The sequence below is a fragment of the Lycium barbarum genome, chromosome 6 (genome assembly GCF_019175385.1).
Source record: "Lycium barbarum isolate Lr01 chromosome 6, ASM1917538v2, whole genome shotgun sequence".
In the NCBI taxonomy this organism is placed as follows: Eukaryota; Viridiplantae; Streptophyta; class Magnoliopsida; order Solanales; family Solanaceae; genus Lycium; species Lycium barbarum.
In genome coordinates, this window is record NC_083342.1 from 130,838,556 (window position 1) to 130,860,091 (window position 21,536).

Here is a 21,536-nt window from a genome sequence, read left to right on the forward strand (position 1 = left end):
TTTCTTAAGAAAATAACAAAATGGTGAGATGGGTGATGACATCGTATTAAAATATTCAACAAAAAAGATAATAAAATCGGTTAAAATAAGTATTGCTAATTAATAAGCTATAAATAAAATGACTTTAATCTAAATACTAAGTTATGCTTAAATAAGTACGGCTAATAAGTATTAATTACATGACAGAGAAAATAATTAAGCTATGTATTTTTACGCTCTAAACCAATTATGCAGAACTAAAGAATAGATATCCAACATTACTGTCATTTTTAGTGTTAGAATGGAATTTCTTTTGTTAGCATTAGTGTTGAGTTGGTTTTGATTTGGACTTTATTTGAGTTACTAACATCCATGAGATATAAAACGTATTGACATTCAAAATTCTAAGTTCAAGTTTAAAATAATATGATAAAAGACTTAACTATGAAAAAATTTAGGAAATATTTACAAATTACATTACAAATAAATATTTAATGTATAAAATATTTTAAAAATCGAATAACGTAATGTTGGGTCGGTTTGACTTTTTTCAATTAAAACCAAACCAAACCAATTATGGTCGTTTTTTTTTTCAACACAAAACCAAGTCAAACCAAACCACTAGTCGAGTTTTTTTTCTCGGTTTAACTCGATTTATCGATTTGGTGCGGTTTGTCGGTTTGCTTTGTACACCCCTATAATATTGTTGTTGTTATAATCGTGATTGAGGTCATGAGTTGGTGAGAAAGCCACATCAATATATAACAACTTTTTTTTTTTTTTGGTTAAAAATATATAACAGCTTACTATAGCATGGATCGATTATTGGATATATTCTATTTTTTAAATAGGAAATATTGTACTAAAAGATCACCTTGTGGAAATGACACAATAAATATATTCCAAAAAGAAGAAACGACGTGAACTCAGATTCGTTAGTTGTAGAGGACATGTCGTGGGGGCATGTCTACTTTATCCCTTTAGTTCTTTATATACGAAAATATATGTATGTATAGATTTAGGTTTACGCAATGAAAATAGTACAAGCTAAGAAAGTAAAATTTCGATATCACAGCTAATCAGTAAAAATAATTTTATCCATTAGAGATTTGGAGATAAAGTACGAGAGTGTGTATTCTCGATCATATGCTGATTAGATACACCCACAGAAAAATCTTACTCACAATCGATGTTTACACTAATTAATACTAAAACGTAACATTTATTTTATGCACAATGTTATCGCTGAAGCGGCTAATTATCTTCAATTAGAAATCATGTTAAATTGCGTAGATGAAAAACTTTTAGTGCAATTTGAATTCTACACCTATGACCTAACTCGTACAAGATGAATAGGGTGGTAGGCGTTTGATTAAGTGCAAAGCCTACAAAACATAATTTTTTTTCTAATAACACAACGGACCAAAAAAATTTTAACAACTAGAATATATAAAAGAATAAATGAGAATTAATATTGCATAAAATAATATTAACCAACAAATTGGCATTGTTATAAGCTTGTGAAATGATTTGTTAGCATAAGGCTAGTGTCATTTGGCCCGGGCCAAACCGACGTTAAAAATCTTTTTTTTGGCGCGGATTGTTCATCTTTTGGGGTGGTCTTTAATTTTTGTCCCTCAAATTGCTGGTCTTTAATTTTGCCCTTCGCTTAAAATGGTGGTCGAAAATACCCCGAGGTTCTAATTTCGAACCCCCGCTCAGTCATAAAAAAAAATCACAAGGCAAGGATTTGCAAAAAGTTTGTCTTATGCGGCAGACTTTGCCTTAAAGCATAACTAAAAACCACCAAAAGATGTGGTGTAGCGGAAGGGGCTACTCCTTTCTTAATCAGAGGTTTCGGGTTCGAGCCTTGGGTATAAAAAAATCCTTGTTAGGGAGCGCTTCCCCTAAATCGGCCTTACGCGGCACGAATCTGAATTAAGTAGGGCTTCAATATGGATACCGAACATCGAGTGGAAAAAAAAATAGATAAGAAGACAACTGTTGTTTTTTATGAAAAGGACAGAGGAAGAAATATACAATAGTGATTTCCTTAGTAAATACACGTGTTTATTTAGAAGCTAGTGGTGATGGTATGAGATAAGACCAAGTACAAGGTACCATTTACATAGCTAATTGTACAAATCTTCACAGCCTAAGTTGTCTTTTTAAGATAACATCACAGCCTAAGCATTGTGATATATTAGGAATTTCTTCTAGGAGGCCACACCAAATGTTTGTGAGGACGACTATACATTGCCTTCATGAATAAAAGTCTACACAAATTACAAGCAGAAGCAAATTCAAAGATGTTATTGCTAAAACAACTTGTTTTCTTTCTGATCGAGTTTGAGAGAACTAAAGTGTCACTTGCAGAAATAGGGTCCTGGAACAAAAGTAAGAATTTTGGAAATAGAGTTTGTATCTAAAAGCTAAAGTCGCTAATAGAATTAGAGATAAAAATGTAATTTTAATATAATTTTATTGGGTTATCGATTTAACCTTTAACTAAAACCTCAAAATTGGAAACCGGCCCGATAGTCCAATAAAAATATTTACAAAACTATTTGAAAACCGTTAACCCAATAATCCGATACCGATAAATAAATAACATTTTTCTCGGTTCGGTTCGGTTAAACCGGATTCTTCACACTCCTAGTGTGTTTGGTATGGAGGAAAACATTTCAGAAAATATTTTTTCAATTTTTTCATGTTTGGTTTTGTAGAAAATAAGTTCCTTAAAAACGAAAAAAATAACTTTCCTAGTGATAGTAGAAAAATTGGCAAGCTAGCATCAACAGGTTTAAAACCCCATGATAGCAATATTGTTTCCGTTTAGAAGGACAAAATTAGGGATGAAGAGATAGAGATCAAATTAGGTCTTCAATTGGATATTCTTTTTCTTTTACACACCCCCTCCCCCCCCTCCCCCCAAGAGCAGGAGCTCCCCCCTTTGCTCCGTTGATGATTCGAACACACAACCTTCGGGTCGGAGGTGGAGGGTGCTTATCATTTAAGTAACCCATCGTATCTTCATTTGGACATTCAATGTTGCAGTTAAAACTTTTTACGTGTTGTACCTGTGCTGGCTAGGTGTTGTACTTATTGGAGTGATTGGCTTTTAATAAGATTAGACAAATTTGTTGTGAAATGAAACGGAGAACCACCAAAGATGTGGTGCAATGGAAGGGGCTACTTCTCTCTTAATCAGAGGTTTCGGGTTCGAGCCTTGGGTATGGAAAAATTCTTATTAGGGAGTGCTTCCCCTGAATGGGCCTTACGTGTCGCGAATCTGAATTAAATAGAGCTTCAATACGGATACCGAATACCGAGTGGAAAACAAAAAAAAAAAAAGAAATAGATAAGAGGACAACTGTTGTTTTCATGAAAAGGACATATGAAGAAATACACAATGGTGATTTCCTTACTAAACACACGTGTTTATTTAGAAGCTAATGGTGATGGTATGAGATAAGACCAAGTACAAGGTACCATTTACATAACTCATTGTACAAATCTTCACAGCCTAAGTTGTCTTTTTAAAATAACATCACAATCTAAGCTTTGGGATATATTAGGAATTTCTTCTAGGAGGCCCCACCAAAGATTTGTGAGGACGACAAAAAGCAAGGATTCACCCTTATATTAAGTAGTAATATATATAGACATGAATTTAAAGTACCAAATTATTTATTTCTAAAATTATAAATTTTATTTTTTATAAAAAGTTATCAGTAAATATCTTGTAAGTGAACTGATATAAGTTAAACTCCATCGGGTTAATTCGTTTGTTACCTGCTTTTGCACGAGCAACCTCTTTCATCTTTCCCATGTTACCTAACTTTTAAGAATACAAAATCTAAATTAAAAATCAAACCAAAATAAAAAGAAAAACCTTACCTAAAAGCTGACGTTCTAGTGATGCACTGTTCCACCTAATCCCTTGGGACCCAAAACTATCCCCCGAACAATATTTCTTTTAAGGAAGAAATCATAATTCATCGATGATAATTGGAAAAGCCATATATTGTTGTTGGAGGAATAAAGAAAAAGACCGGCCAAAGGGAAAAAATAAAATTAACACTCTATCTTCCAAAAAATTTCAATCTAAAAGTTGGTGAGAGGGAAATGCTTAAACAAGAAAAAATAAAGAAGAGAACAAACAATCTTTCTTAAGGAATGTACAGTTGTAAATATAATAATTCTTTTTATTACAAGTTAATTGAGACCATTTAGAAGATGAAGAACGACAATTTTTTTCTAGATCTATTTTGTTTTACAATAAATAATTTTCCTACTAAATTACAAAACAAGTTAATAGCTTGTTCGGCCAAACTTTCAAAATATGCTTATGTTAGAAAAATGTTTTTTGGAATAATACTTTTACAATGTAGCCATTTGTGTTTGACTAACTTATGTCATATGTGTAGTGAATACGATTTGTATTTTGTCAACATTTGAAAAGTGCTGCTCGAGAAAATTACCTTTTTTAAACAAAATTTCTCGAACACTTGACCTTCTCATTATCTTCACTCGTGTGATTACACTGAGTATGTTGTTGTTCTTCTGAAAGACTACTCAACATCACTTACTTTTTTCCTAAAATCTTGGTCAAACATCACAATTCTCTATAATAAACATTGCTTTTAAAAATGTTTGATGGAAAAGAAAACGAGAAATTAAAGTGGTTGTATCAATAAAGCAACACATATAACCAGATTTTACGGCTTATTCTTAGCATATTAAAGATGGTTTACTCAGTTTGCAAGGTTTATGGCTGTGAAAACTCGAAAATTTAAGTTCAAAAATCTTTCAAAATTATTAACCCTAATAAACCGTTGAACCAATTGCTTAAATTAAAAATAGCGGACAAATGTATGATATATGTATAAATATCAGTTAGACAAAGTAAAGGGTGAAATCCGGCCCGCTATTTGGATAAAATATTGCCACAGAAGCTGAAACAAACACTTCTTTCAATAACTCTAAATCAAACGCCATTAAAGTTTTCATTAAAGAGTTTAGGGATTGCAATTTTATCTTACTATTCACGTAAACGTGGAAATTCTATAATATAATCATTTAATTAGTCAATCTAATTATAGTTCTTTGATGTCAATACCTTAGCTACTGAAATAAATCAATTTTATTTAACTCTAAAGGCCACCTAAGCTCTGCCTTTCCCCTGCTTTAAAACTATATATATGTGAACCAAACGATACTAAAATAACTCACAACGTTTTATTTCTCTTTCCCTTTGAACTATTTTCTGCTCTCCAACTATAGTCCTTCTTCTTTCTTTCTAGAAGTATAAGTTTAAAGAACTATGGGTGGCTTGGAAGTTGAGAAAACAGCTATTGGTTGGGCTGCAAGAGACCCTTCTGGTGTACTTTCACCTTATACCTACACTCTCAGGTAACGTAAATTACATTACGATATAGACAGTGAGAATTCATATAGTCGATTACATTCTTGTTAGTTGTTGTAACAATTCAACCAATTTTAGGATTATTTATGAACTTGTTTTGCTTTTTAATGATGTCCAGGAACACAGGGCCTGAAGATGTGCAAGTGAAAGTTTTGTACTGTGGACTTTGTCACAGTGATCTTCACCAGGTTAAAAATGATCTTGGCATGTCCAACTACCCTATGGTTCCTGGGTAATTTCTCTTTTCACTTCTCTTGTTTCCCCTGCTTTTCCGGTATCCACAGCATAGGATCGAAAGTTTGAGTTGTATGGGTATAAATGACAGTGGCCGAACCAAGATTTCTAATAAGGCGATTTAAAAAGATGCAAGAAAGCTATTCTGAAATGGCGACTTGTAGTCACTTCCGAATCATTTTTACCACTACAGTTAAAGCTTTCGTCTTACCAAGAGGATTCAATCATTCATATGCATACAAAAAAAGTTTGCTTTTATTTTATTCTTTTACAGCATAACAGTTAACGAAGAAAATTCAATTGACTCCGCTACGGGTAAGTGGAGACCCCTATCTGATTAATTAGAAGGGAAAATAGCGTTTAGCAGCGAGGGGAGTTTTCATTCTGCTGTTTTTCAACAACAAAATGCTGCCCTTTGAATATTTGTTTGATGTCAATTTCAGTTTTCTTGGTAGCACCAAAAGGAATGACATTTTGAGGTGGAAACAAAACCATCTAGCCAATCTGATACTTTATATAGAAATTGATATTCGTATCTTAGCCGCTAAATAAGTCAACAAAATGTAGTGGTCCTTGTGCCTTTTAATACCAGTCCACCATCCTCGAAAACCTTATAAATTTGCAACCATTAGTTGTTGGGTTTGATTGACTATTCCAAATATCTTGTCTTTTTTTCTTTCATCACACAAATGCGAACCGCAACAAAGCCAACGTTGTTTTCATGGGATCAATGGCTCATTTTCGATTTTAAAAAATACATAATAAAAAATTGCATCTTTTTTTTTTTTTGGGAATTAAGCGAGATAACGTGTTGAAAGAGGTGCTAGCTTGAAAACCGATGCAGAACGAAGCTTAGCTATCGGTTGAGCCGTTGAGGCGTCACCGGACTTTTATAAATCAATCTCTCTTAAATCAGAATTTCTTATGCTCGAATCTTGAAGTGTTTTTCATTAATCAAGAGATGTGGCATCTCCTATAGTATATACTATATACCTAAGGAGTTTAACTTTTATATACTGATATCACCTACAAATGAAAGTGAAGTTAGTAACTTAGCTTACACTGAAAATATATAAGTTAATCATTTATGTAAATTATTTTTAGTTGGCCTAGATGCCAAAGTAAAGTTGTTGGTGACAATAACGTCTTTTTCTCATTGTCTGTTTTGATCCTTATCCTTTGTAACTTTTTATTTTGTGGTGGTGGTGAAAATTGATGTAGACATGAAGTTGTTGGTGAAGTAGTGGAGGTAGGCCCAGAGGTGACAAAATTCAAAGTGGGGGACACAGTTGGAGTTGGATTGCTAGTTGGAAGTTGCAAGAAGTGCAGGCCTTGCAAGCAAGACATAGAGCAATACTGTGGCAAGAAAATATGGAACTACAATGATGTCTACACTGACGGCAAGCCCACCCAGGGTGGTTTTGCTAATTTCATGGTGGTTGAGCAAAAGTAAGCCTACCCCCTCCATAGAATATTTTTTTTTTATATCAGATCACCTAAAAGATAAGAATTTAAAGTATATATATATATATATATATATATATATATATATATATATATATTACAGAGTATTTTTTACGTTGTCATCGTAAGTAACTGTTATAGACACTTATAGTAGATTGAATTACCATGTTACTGATTAATGCTTATTATAGAAATTTACTTATAATTCTCTTATAAGTGACCTAATTGTGTTGAGGTATTAATGCATAAAACTTAAACTCAAAAGATAAATATAGTTAATCGCCCATAAAAAATGAAACTAATGTTATATAGATTGATAGCATAAAAGAATGTATACGTTGTTAGTGTAAATTTACTTGTTGTAATCTGTTATTTACCATATTTTACAGGTTATTGATCATGCTGGTAAAAAATTGAATATATGCAATTAACTTTTGAATGACCTAATGTAAAAAAACTTACAGTAACAACGTCTATTAGTTAAATTGTAAAAAATAAGCCAAAGCTATAATGGTTAAATTGTATTGACAGCATAGAAATTTTATTATGTTGGTGTATATTAGTTAGATCCTTTACATTTAACCCGAAAGAATTTATTAAATCATTTGGCTACTAAATCAAGAAAAATGTTAATAGGGAGATCAAGAAATCAATACAATTCGATTGGTTAATTGATCGCTTTTCTTGAATTTTTAAAATAAAAAATGAGACTAAACTGTTTCTTTCTGCCTTGGCATAGGTTTGTGGTGAAAATTCCAGAGGGTTTGGCACCAGAACAGGCAGCACCACTATTATGTGCTGGTGTGACAGTATACAGCCCATTGAACCATTTTGGTTTTAACCAGAGTGGATTAAGAGGTGGCATTTTGGGATTAGGAGGAGTTGGACACATGGGAGTGAAAGTAGCAAAGGCAATGGGACACCATGTTACTGTCATTAGCTCTTCAAATAAGAAAAGACAAGAGGCATTGGACCACCTTGGTGCTGATGATTATCTTGTTAGTTCAGACACAGAGAAAATGCAAGAGGCAGCTGATTCACTTGACTATATCATTGACACTGTCCCTGTTTATCACCCTCTTGAACCTTATCTTTCTTTGCTTAAAGTTGACGGCAAGTTAATCTTGATGGGAGTTATCAACACCCCCTTGCAATTTGTCTCCCCCATGGTTATGCTTGGTAAGTCATTTATAACTTATTTATACTTACAGTGTAAATCTTTTTAAATGTTATCCGGTCACATAAAAGATAACTACATGTATTGTCCATAAAAACTGAACAAAATAAATAAATAAGGCATCTGCTATAATTGGCTATTATATTTTGATTGTGTAAAAATATTTCTTGCCATAAGTTAATATTGGTTTCTAACAACATAGGATGTGTATACATGTGCAAAGAATAGAACAAAGGGTTGCAAAGAGTGGTTCTTTAGTCAAAGAATGCCAAAGTTTATTGTCTATTTTTGCGGCATATGTTGAGAGGGATAAGGACAAAGTCATTCTGGGTTTATCTGATTTTCTGTCTTTAAGGAACCATGTTGGCAATAATTGACAACATTAACAACAGTAACCATACACGTATTAAAGCTAATGGATTTGATAACATTACTTTAATGGAACCTTCTATTATACAAGTTTTAAGTTTTGGGCAATAATACTTCAAGAATTTTTTTCACCATTTTGAATGGATTTTTTACACCATCTTAAATGGATTTTATTATATTAAATATAATTAATATTGTCAGGGGCAGAGTCAGAATTTAAATTTTATGTGTTTGAGATTTTACGATAGCGGCATCAATTGTTAGTAATTGTGTTCTGAATTTGATTTTTGCACATATTTAATCGATTTCTTGATACAAATATAGAACGGAAAAGGGCCAAAATTACCCCTGAACTTTAAAAAATAGTTCATCCATACCCTTCGTTATACTTTGGGGCCAATTATACCCTTACAGTTATACTATGAGGTCAATTATACCCTTCTGTCTAACTGTTGCCACGTGGCATCATCCCAACCCTTCAAAATTATTTTACCCTTAAATAATTTTTTACTCACTAAAATAACTCAATCCGACCCGATTTTTTTTTCAGCAAAAATAATACAGATAATTTTTATATTTTTTTCTGGAAAAATTATCCGTATTATTTTTGTTGAAAAAAAAATTTCGGGTCGGATTGAGTTATTTTAGTGAGTAAAAAATTATTTGAGGGTAAAATAATTTTGAAGGGCTGGGATGATGCCACGTGGCAACAGTTAGACAGAAGGGTATAATTGACCCCATAGCGTATAATTGACCCTAAAGTATAACGAAGGGTATGGATGAACTATTTTTCAAAATTCAAGGGTAATTTTGGCCCTTTTCCGAATATAGAATCTGAATTAAAATTACTAAATTTAGTCGAACGCTTTATTAACCTTTAAGCCCCGTTGCTGAATCATGTAAAACTTTCTTATACTATCAACAGTATAACTTATATTTTTAATTATTATATTTATCAGGGAGAAAGAGCATTACTGGAAGCTTTATTGGGAGCATGAAAGAAACAGAGGAAGTGCTACAGTTTTGCAAAGAAAAAGGTGTGACTTCACAGATTGAGATGGTGAAAATGGATTACATCAACATTGCAATGGAGAGGTTGGAGAAAAATGATGTGAGGTACAGATTTGTGGTGGATGTTGCTGGAAGCAAGCTTGAACAGTAATTACACACACAAAAAAACACATGGAATGGTTCATCAAAAAAGGCTATAATATGAACTATGTATAAGAGAAATTAAAGTACTCAACTAGTACTTTGATATTGTCATCTTTGTATCCTTTGTTTTCTTCAATTTGCACCTATATTTCTCGTATTTGGTGATTGAGTGTGACAGTGTATTTTATTTTCTTTCTTGAAAGCAATATAATTGTGAAACTTCATTTTCGTTGTTGGTGACGATTTTGAAATATACCAACCAAAACTTTGTTTGGTACGTGAAAGCGACCTCCTCTTCTCGTGACCGCATATTACAAAATTGTTATATTTTTATCATTACCGGATTCAAAATTTAGATGGTGTCGATTTTGAATTAAGAGAGTAAATTTCGAACTGTACATCTAACTTGTGTATACTTGTTTTTGGTGGCGCCCACAACACGCATATATAGTGTTTGATTGATTCTGAAACACTAGTTATATTAAACCCACAAGCTCATTGGTGGATCCGTCACTAAATTTTATTTATTCTTCCAACCTCTTTGAATAAAATGTGAGTTATGACAACATAACTCATTAATATCAGCTTAATGACTAAAGTAACCAAACAAATCCAAGAAGATGATCTGACCTTAATACTGAGATTTGATGGTCCTTCAATTTCACCAACTATATGTAATTGTAGAATATAGCTGATTACATTTTAACCTAGTGGGTGGAAGGTGAAATTTTGAATGATGTAAGAGCCGGGTTCATTTGGTTATATGTTTTTGAATTTTCCATTTCTAAAATTCTGATGATTGGAGAGTGTCATCAAAGTCCTTTCATGTTTAGGAAAAAATGAAATATGTCAGCTTGACCAATTCAAACTTGAAAATACAACAAGCATTATGATTAAGAGCCTGTTTGGATGGGCTTATGCCTATAAACTGCAAACAGTTTATAAGCTAAAAAAAATAAGTTGGGGTAGTCTAACTTATTTTTTTGTGGCTTATAAGTTGTTTTCAGCTTATAAGCTGCTTTTGATAAGTAAGTCAAATGGGCCCAATTATTTTTTTGAGCTTATTTTAAGCACAAAATGACTTTAAGCTGGCCAACCAAACACTCAAAAAAGCTGAAAACAACTTATAAGCAACTTATAAGCACTTATAAGTCAATCCAAACGGGCTCTAAGTGTTGACCCTATGTAATATTAAAATTCAAGATACACTAGTTTCTTGAGTGAAGTAACCTAATCCTGCAAGAGCTTTTCCATGTTTCACTATTCACTCTCACGCTTGCTTCTTATCACTTGTCCTAAATGAGTATTAAGTTTGAATTAAGATCTAAAACACTTTTAGCAGCCTTTCTAGAAGAGAATGTTATCCTTCCTTTAGCGGAGGTGTAACATGTATGGACGGAATCACTCACTGCATTTAATCTAAATTATATACGCACAAATATTTTTTGGTTTAAACCATGGCGCTCCTTCAAGAGAAATTATCTTCAGACACCAATGTTGGCATTAGGAAGGTAACAATGATGGGCAAAGCTACCGGGAACATATATTGTCCACAAAGGAGTAATATGTTCAATAGGACTCACTATCCGTTGACTTGATAGAACATTCTTTCATGAACCTTTTTAGTCAGGATAATTCATCACAATGCTTTTACCCAGAGCGAGAAAGAGGAAACACTTGATGTTTGCATCTTTACATACTCACTGAAGCTCGATTCGCATCATTATATTTGTTTGACAAAGAAATATGAAAGCTCCAATACAAATATAGGAAAAATACCTCAAATGTGAACCTATTTCCATGCAGTAGTCAAGACGGTTTCGAATTGGAACAACATGATCTTTGAAAGAAAGAAAAAACATGATCTTCCTGACTTTCTGGATTTAAGGCTGAATAATTTTGATTTCTCATAAATTTCATAAAAGAACTTTCTGAGATCCCAATGACCAATCCTTGCAGTAATTGCTAAGGGTCCAGTAAGTCCAACATTTTGATTCCTTCAAATATATCAAGTTGGTAGGTAGATCACCCGCTTCATCTGATTTGGTATGTGCGAGAGGGCCTCCCATTTCAATTTGTGATTACCACTCCCCGGTTATCAATGCCCTAAAAGACTTGATTTATACTAGCTGAATAGACTGAATTAACCAAGGGTGGAACAATTCTTGATCCAAACACAGAAAGATTTCGATCAACGTTGAACAAAAGCTAATTAGTCATGGACACCAGCAAATGGGAAATGTTAATAACCGCAGAACGAGAATTCACGAGCAATGCTACAGTCACCTCTGTGATTCAACAAATCAAAAATAGAATCTTTACATTAAATGAACTCATCGGGTGAAGTTTTATAGCTGACATACAAATAAGGCTCCCGTCAGATATATTTCTCATTCGTAACATCAAAATTACCTAACCAGAGATGATACTAAACAAACGTTCCCCAATCACATTAACAATTAAAGCCTCTGCAAATGATTTCAATAATGACCTATTCACGACCTGTCTGAAGGCATCTTTCATCCTAACATGTCCTCATCCAGTGTTAGCTTGAGTTCATAACACTCTGCTGAAGTATATATTCATGAAGTGTCTTGATGGATTGAATCCAATCAAAATAACTATAAGCAAGAAACAAAATTTGTCACCTTATTGACCAATATGAACGTGACCCAATCATGAATTAATATAAGAACTTACAGATGGGTGAAAGGACTATCACAATGCCTATTGGATACAGGAAGAATGTTGTCTTCTCCAACAAGGGTAATACTGCATAGGGGGGAATGAGTTCATCATCCATATCGACTAGTTGACATAAACGAAAAGCATACCAGTAGACGGTCGTGCATTGAGTCAGAATATTAAGTTTCACAAGTGTTTTTAGACCATGCTTACTATCTGTTCAGAGTACCTAGGGATGAAACACATTGAATCCAACTAACATTGGAAACATACCTTGGGGAAGAAAAACTCATACAGCACTGCCCACCAGTCACAATTAATGACTTATTTAATTTGGACATCTAGGACCAGAAACGACTGAATTTGAACACACAAATCAGGAAGCAAGAAAATTCATCACTATTTTGTGAACACAGGTTGTCAACAAATTTTAGCCACAGAAAATCTCTGTACAGAGAGTAACCAGAAAGATATATTATGTCATTTCAGCACAAATAAATCTTAAATGCTTTTAGCGAACTGGGAAAATGCTCCCTTAAGAGTTAAGACTAGAATACGCAAAGATTACCTCATGTTGAATTTTCACGAAATTTAAAAGGGCAAATATTCTTAGGCTACGGAATTTATCTTACCATCATAACCTAAAAAGTTGAGGTAATGATAGTAGGCAGCTGCGACCATGAATAGCAAATTTGACAGCAAAACAGGAATGAAACCATAAACTACCAAAACAGGGGAGAGAAAATAATGTATGACTGCCACAAAAAAGAAAGCCATCAGTCTTTATTACAAAAAACATCAGTAGCTGTTAATATACTGTGCCAGAAGATGCGCAAACAGCACGTTTTCATCTTGACACTTCCCTTATAGTAAAGCAAAACATTCATAGGGAAGAAAGAGTTGCAGTGGACATCAAATGCATACAACCTTCATGAGAGACAAGAAAGTGCGTAAGTGAGAAAGTTCATAAATGAAAGTGAAATTTCATTAACCCTAGATGCAGAGTTTTAGAATTCCGAATGAGAAGAAAGAAGTAGACTGAATTAAGTATATGAAGAGTTTGTTATGGAAAGGTTCTGAACTTGCCATTCTACCCGCTGTTCCACGGCATGACTGCTTGGAGCTGTCTCTCGAAGGTAATTGTTGGTTAGGAACCTGCAAGACAATGAAAGCATAATCCCAAGCAATCTGCAAGACTATGCTGGAAGACAATCTTTTATCACTATAAATATTGCAATAATGTCATGATACAATGAAAGATTTATGCTTTCACCATAAATATGGCAAGCTTGAAAGAGAAACAGATGCCGAAGTCTACATAAGCATATTTGGTCCGCGGATGAACCCAAAGAACATCCTTCAGTCTACCTTCCTCGTCTAACTCAAAAGTATGGTAGAATTCAGGACTCAAACTTCCCATTCTACGAAAGAAGCTCACCATTGCTTCAGCATCCCCATTTTGCACCAAAATATTCCACTGACTGGTGATAAATTCTTACAATCTACTGCAGTGCATCCCATTTGTTCTGGGCCGCCATTTAAAACCTGGGCCGTTTGAATGTTTGTGCGGATTCTCATACTGGTTCTATCGTTGACCTCAAGCATCCTTTTTAAACTGCTACTTACTCTCATATGTCCTCGCATGAGCCAAGAAAAATTGGTTACTGAATTATCTTTTTGCTACTCTCATAATCGCGCCGGACACTCTTATCTTTCTGCTACTCTCATAATCGCGCTTCGGCTTACCTGACCTTTCACATGTTAAGCGGACATAGAAAGGTTATTTACCATTAGGGCTTGTAATAGGTTGTCTTACTATACCAAATCCCGAGACTCTTAACATGTTTCAAGTAAAAATCATACAGTTCTTTTTCAATATTATAGTAAGTACTGCTAACAGGACCTGCTAATATATATACTATCATCCTCAGCAGTTGTTATATGTCCATCACTACTACTACGTTCTTCTTTTCTAATATTGTCTGAAGAAAATGCAATATTACCTAGATCGATGGTCATATTACCAACATCGATGGCCTGGATGGCTGCACCAACATCGCTATTACTATGAACTTCATGACTACTATTGTTAGAAGAAGATGCAATATTACCTAGATCGATGGCCAGATTACCTACATCGACGGCCTGCCTCAACCATAGCAGCCTCATAAAGGAGAGAATAATTGTCTCCTTCATTAACTACCTCCATGGCTATTTAATGAGAATGTGTCTGGTAGGGAAAATTTAATGATAAAAACTTGGTGTTCTTCTCAATAATGAAAAATAAATATAACGAGGAGGGTGATATACAAAAGAGATGATGCACCATCTATAGCTATACTATTATCAGGTGTCACATCTCCGTTAATCCTTGAAGATGAAATTGTTGTCATACCCCATTTTAAACGGGTTAATTTAGGGTACAACATATTAGTGATTTCTATTAGATTGTTTTAAAGAGTCGCCACCTAATTAATTTAACAGAATTAGGACACCTAATTTATTAACTAAGGTAAAGCTAACTAAACCTCCGTTAATAGTCTGCTTAATCAGTGTGATTCTAGGTAAGAGTTCTATATTATCCTAAAAGGAAGAGGTTAGGCATCCTTTAGAATCTGTTAACTACGGTTATCCGATCAAGCTTAGGTTAATTAATTAAGGTTAAATAAGATGTTTAAATTTTAAGAAAATAGCTTATAATGTTATTAAGGTTTTAAAGAAAATATAATAACGCCGTTTAAAATAAGATTTTAAAAATATGCTAAGGCTTTAAATAAAAATGCTATTTTAAAAATGAGACTTGCAAAATATAATGATACGCATATAAATAAAAACTTTTAAGAGAAGATCTAGCCAATTTAAACTTAGAATAAAATTACATCATATGGGTATAGTGATGTAGAAAATCATAGACTTATTTTATAAATAGAATGCAAAAGATGATGAGTTTTCTTTCTCTTTTTAACTTTATTTAACTATGCTCGACTAAAAATATGTATAATTGGATTAATCTTGAAAACAATGTTTATACAATATACTTGAGTTTATATTTGCGTATTAGTGACGCTTTAGAAATGTTTATGATAGTAAGAATAAAATATGACTCCCTTTACTTAAAATATATAGTCATGCTATTTTGCAAATCAATTGTTCCCAATAAAATAAATATTACACATTATAAATAGTTTTAACATGAAAAGAAGAGAATAAAACTTATGGAATTAATTGTTAGTCCTCCTTAAACTAACTACCCATTACTAAACTAAACCTACTAATATTCATCTAAGTTAAAAATAAAATAAGATAAGGTTAGTCATACAAAGCAAATCAAAATATACAACAATAAAATAAGGTAGAGGGGAAGAAAATTGAATGGATCTGGCCCATTTTCCAGGCCCAACTGCTGCGAACTATTCATGCTGTTGGGCTTTGGCCCAATAAATTTATATGTTGCTGCTACGAGTTGTTCCTGTTCATTGGGCTTTGGCCCAGAATTTTGTTTTCTATTTTTTCTTTGCTGCGGACAGAACCGATGGGGGGCTGACTCAAGAAGATTGTGTTGGGCTTTCAGCCCAACAGCGAATGCAGGAGAAGAACGAGTCCCTCGGACTCGTACGCGAGGTTCATGCATAAAAGAAAGATAAGAATTAGTGTTTAATCCATAAATAAGACTATATAATGTAAAAATTCAAAACAACCAAATCAGCGACCTGTATATGCTATGTATGTTTGAGTATACACCCTGTATACATTCAACTGAGATATGCTAACAACAACGCACAAAATTTAAACAAAGCCAAACTGATAACAAACTATACACGTGACTTGTTAATACTTGTTTATTCATACAAAGATGCACATAACATAGACTAAGTATACTGGCAACATACAACAACTTGAAGAATTCAAATAAGACATTTTGTATATGTTACTCGTGCATAGTTTAAAAAAAAAAAAGGTGTGCTGCCAATTCCTGATGCATACCAAGTCTGAACATGATGTGCAGATATCTACTGAATTCAGGAGGGATTTTATAGCATGTAGGCCCATTTTAGTTCATAATCTACATTATTGACAAGGCAGTGCACCAATATTTACAGCAAAATATCATCACTGCCAGTGGCTTACGATATTAGAATTATAGCAAAATATCATCTTTTAACTGGAGGGGAATTATTCCAAAGGGAACCAACATCAGCTCTCAATTTCTAATCAGGCAACATGTATTATTAAGACTGCCAGACACTCAAACGCATTCAGAGGAATTAGCTCGGCAGTTATTTAGGTATGAGTGTATGACAGCATCTAAACCTACAAGAAGGCTTATCCTGGCCAATCTACATCAGTTGATTATGGTTTCAAAGAATACAAACAACACAAGGAGGAACCAACAGATGTACCAAAGGCCATATTCCAAAGTCATATATTTTGTTAGCCATCCCTAAGGTTCAAACAAGGATAGATCTGGAGTCTTGTTTCAATTCTACAATAAGACCAATCCCAAACTGTACAGAATGAAAAGATGGAATAAAACCACCAAACACTTGAAGCCAACTATATTCATGCTCATACCATCATTAATCTACCACATACATTTTCAAAAAAAAAAAAAAAAACTATTGGCTTAAGCTCAATCAAAGGCTGAGAAACTAAGGCACACTAATAATCACCTAAACAGTAATCCACTCCAGTGGCCTCCTATTTACGACAGACCATAGGATTGACTCATATATTACTCTATGTTTAACTTTTAGAATTTGAAAGACTGGACAATGATAATACAGACATCAGAATCACATTTATGAATATAGTTTACTCATAATCCCTTTTTATCTTGAATCATTGCTAAGATACACATATTCGAATAAGGTGGCAAACATAGAATCCTCCTATCATACTTGGCCCATTTTAAGTTTCATAACACATAAGGGAAAGGGAACACTTAGACAGATTTCTCTTTATTTACAGCTAGCCAATCAATAAGCAAAGATCAATTATAGAATTATACTTAACAAATTTGAACTAAGTGACTGCATTACAAGGTTGCCATACACTTAAGCACATTTAAAGGAACATCTTAGTGACTATTGAAACCTAAAACATCATCTACAAATTTCAGAATGTGGGGGGTATGAAAAAACCATTCTAGAAAAAGGAATGATTCCCAAACTCGACATGTCATTTCCAGCTTAGATTATGATCACAGTTTCCACAACCAAGTCAAGTGATGTATATTTTCTCCATTAAAACCGAATCAGGCTAAATATAGTACAGCTAAGGGAAATCATTTGGACTTAAAACATCTTTAATAAATAGGAGCTGGTTGTTTGAATCGTTCAGTCAAAAATGAGGGAGAAGAAAGGAATATAAACAGCAGAGCCAGTTCACTCATACAGGGGGGACGAATTGGATAAGCAACTATTTGGCTAACCGAATTGAACTAACACTTAAGTACACCTAAGTAAGCTAGCTATCATGCTCGGCTGGTTTAATTTGACATGAACAAGCTCACAAAGACCACTATATAAGTAGCTTGAACTAAAAGAGAACCAAACAGACAGAACAATGCATAGTTAACAGCCTGAGCTTTCATGTTTAAAATAGACAGATTAAACCAACACAAGTGTGCTATATCAGCTAAGTTAAACTAGCATAGAAACATTAATATCTTGAATTGACCATCATGCTCAAGCTAACATAAATATGCTTGTCCAGAACAAACCAATGCATTAGCAGATTAAGGCGAATCAGGTGAGGTCGACTATACTCAGTTTAGGCAAGCCTAATCAAACACTTAACAATACACATTAAAACTAACACAAGCATGCTAGACAAACTGAATTTACTGCCGTAGACACCAATTTCACAAGATAGTAGATCTAAACAAATCAAATTAAACGGACATGCACAAACATTACTTAATTACCAGCAAACATCTTCGATTACACTAACATACTAGATTGCCTAAATCAGAAAAAATACCAGGATACACACAAATCCCTAGTTAAACCAACTAATTAACATGCTCTAATAATCAACTAACACAAAACACATAAAAAAAAAAAATAGGAAAGGAAGGAAAATTACGCACCTTCTTCAGGTGCAGCGAACAGGGGTTTCGAGTCTCCGATATACCTCGAAAACTACCAAATCCGAGGTTGCGAGACTCGGATTCACAGCAACCAACAGAACAGACGAAAAATTGTTTGAGTATTTTTTGATTCGATATTTTTGAACTATCACAACAAACTGCAAATTTGATATTTTGGAAAACTTTTGGGGTTTTCGACTTTAATCCCTAGGGGATTTCTGCGGCTAAACAACTTGTTCTTGGGGAATTTTATGAATCGAAAAATCCTCCAGGTTCTTGGGGGGTTTCACCAATCCAAAATCCTCTCCTAAAAATGGATTTGAAGCAAATATTTATAGGGGGTAGAAACAGCTAGGGTTTTGTTTGTGACGAAGAGAGAGAGGGGCGGGGGGACAAGAGGGAATGGGGGTGGCAATGAACGTGGGAAACAGGGCGAAGTGGGGGACAGAGGGAAGTCGGAGGAAAGAAGAGGGAGCGTGGGAGAGAGGAGAGAAGAAGGGAGCGGGGGGGGGGGGGGGGGGGGGGGAGGCGGCGTTGAAGAGAGAAAGAGAAAGAGGTTAGGGATTAGGGTTAAAAAAAATATAAGGGGATGGGCTGGACCGGGTCGGATAAATTCGGGTAGTGGGCTGGGTATTGGGTTAAAATAATGGGCTGGTGGTTTGAAGATGTGGGCTGGGAATAAAATGTGGACTGGTCTGAAAATTGGGTTGGGGTGAATTAAAATGGGTAGTGGGCTATGAAAATTGTTTTGGATTAATCCGAAAATATTGGGGGTGAATTGGGCTCGTATTTGAACTAATGATAATAATAATAATAACAATAGCTAGTAACTGTAATAGAATAATGAAACACTGATATTGATAAGAGGTTAATAATTATAGAAAAAATATAAATATATTTTTTAATTTGCCAAAAAATATTAGAAGCGTAAATAGGTATTTCGGAGGAGAGGCGGGAAAAAATTGGGTGTCAACAATTGTCACATCCTCCATTAATTGAGATGAGGTTTTGACGCTTAGGCCTCATTTGTTTTCATTAATATTAAGACATCTGAATCTGAATGCACATCTGAATGATTAAGATGTTATCTCTAGATGATCTAGAACACCGAATGATTAAGACTGTTTATTTTTCAACATCTGAATGTGCATAATGTATTTATTTAAACATAATAAATAAATAAAAAAGTAACTATATATTAGAAAATAAATACAAATATAATACTATAAAAATATTATTTGACAAAAAAATGAAAATTTTATGTTTGATAGTAATGATGGAATTGCTTTGTAGTGGTAATGGGTAGGCGTTTTGGGGGTGTAGGTGGTGGTGGGAAGGTATGGGAGTAGTGGTGGTGGTGGGATGGGACGAGAGGTAGGGTGAGGGGTGGGTGGTGGTGAGGGGGTGGTTGGGTGTCAGGTATGGTGGGTCGTGGGATAGGTCGAAAGGTAGGGTGTTGGGTGGGTTGTGGGGTGAGGGTAGATGGGTAGTAGTTGGGAGGGATGGGTGGTAGGTAGGTAGGGTGTGGGGATGGGGTGGTGGTGGGTGGGTTGTAAGGTAGGGGTAGGTGGGTTGTGAGATAGGGGTAGGTGGGTAGTGGTGGGTGGTGGAGTAGGGTGAGGTGGAGCAGGTGGTAAAAATTATCTATACAAAATACCTCTTAATGATATTAAGACTTTGTTCAAGATCTTAATGATTAAGACGTATTGAGAGCAAATAAGTGCTTAGATCTTCATGTAAACAAATGCACTTAGGCCTCATCTGTTTTCATTAAGATTAAGACATCTGAATCTGAATGCACATCTGAATGATTATGATATTGCGTTTAGATATGAACACTAAATGATTAAGACTGTTTGTTTTTCAACATCCGAACGTGCATAATGTATTTATTTAAACATAAAAAAATACAATTCAAATAAAAAGTAACGAAATATTAGAAAATAAATGCAAATTTAATAAAATAAAAATATTATTTGATAAAAAAATGAATCATTTATGTTTGCTAGTAATGATAGAGATGTTTATAATGGTGGTGGGTGGGTTTTTTGGGGGTGGGATGGGGGGTTGATAGGTTGGGGTGGGTGGTGGTGGTGCGATGGGTCTGAGGGTAGGGTGAGGGTTTTCACGGGTTAAGGCAGGTGGGTGAGCGGGGGGGGGGGAGGGGGGAGGGGGAGTAAGGGTAGTGAATAGGATGGGGTTGGGTGGGTAGTGGTGGGTAGGTGGGGGTAAGGGTGGAGTTGGTGATGGTGGTGGTGAGTTGGGAGGGTAGGGTTGGGGTGGGTTAGTGGTGGTGGGTTGGTTGGTTGTGTGGTTAGCGTAAGGTGGGTAGTGTTGGGTAGGTGGGGTGAGGGGTTGGGTGGTGGTGAGTGGGAGGGAGGGGGTAGGGTTAGGGATGGGTGGTGGGAGGGGGTGGAGCTAGTGGTAAAAATTATCCATACAAAATACCTCTTAATGATATTAAGACTTTATTCTAGATCTTAATCATTAAGATCTATTCAGATCAAATAAGTGCTCGGATTTTAATGTAAACAAATGCACTTAATGCTCTAAGGTCTCAACCATTCAGATTCAGACCTCCATTAAGTGCAAACAAATGAGGTCAAGTTGTGGGAGAGTGGGCGTGTCAAATCACTTTCTCAACTATTTAGAAGGATACATTGGACATTCAAAAGTCCATTCGCCCCGATTAGGCGACCCGCAATCCGATCCAAAACGGCTGACATCTCTCCTCACCTAAAACTATATAAAGCCCAAACCTTTTCTACCCCAGGGTTCATGTTTTTCACATAGAAAAGAAACGAGACCGTTGTGTTTTGGAATGGAGAGTGGTGTTTTGGGTAGCAAGTATCTATTTGATCGCAAAATAGGCAGAGGAACGATCTATCATGGTGAGTGGGTGATCAGTTTCTTTTTCCTTTCTATTTTCCCGGCTCAATTGTTTTCTTGGTGGT

At 34.7% G+C, this 21,536-nt stretch overlaps 1 protein-coding gene and 1 long non-coding RNA gene across 2 annotated transcripts; one reads left to right on the forward strand and one right to left on the reverse strand.

Moving 5' to 3' along the window:
- Positions 1-5,194: 5,194 nt before the first annotated feature.
- On the forward strand, positions 5,195-10,034 carry LOC132598991 (probable cinnamyl alcohol dehydrogenase 1). The gene is made up of 5 exons (XM_060312185.1): positions 5,195-5,394; positions 5,526-5,639; positions 6,863-7,090; positions 7,845-8,284; positions 9,611-10,034. Exons 1-5 carry the CDS (start codon positions 5,306-5,308, stop codon positions 9,811-9,813), a joined length of 1,074 nt encoding a protein of 357 aa, XP_060168168.1. The 5' UTR covers positions 5,195-5,305; the 3' UTR covers positions 9,814-10,034.
- Positions 10,035-11,922: 1,888 nt separating this feature from the next.
- Positions 11,923-14,752, reverse strand: LOC132600223 (uncharacterized). Its single transcript, XR_009567158.1, has 3 exons — positions 13,124-14,752; positions 12,507-12,578; positions 11,923-12,427 (listed from the first exon to the last, which is right to left on the reverse strand). It is a non-coding gene; the product is annotated as an uncharacterized LOC132600223 (long non-coding RNA).
- Between the last annotated feature and the right edge of the window lie 6,784 nt (positions 14,753-21,536).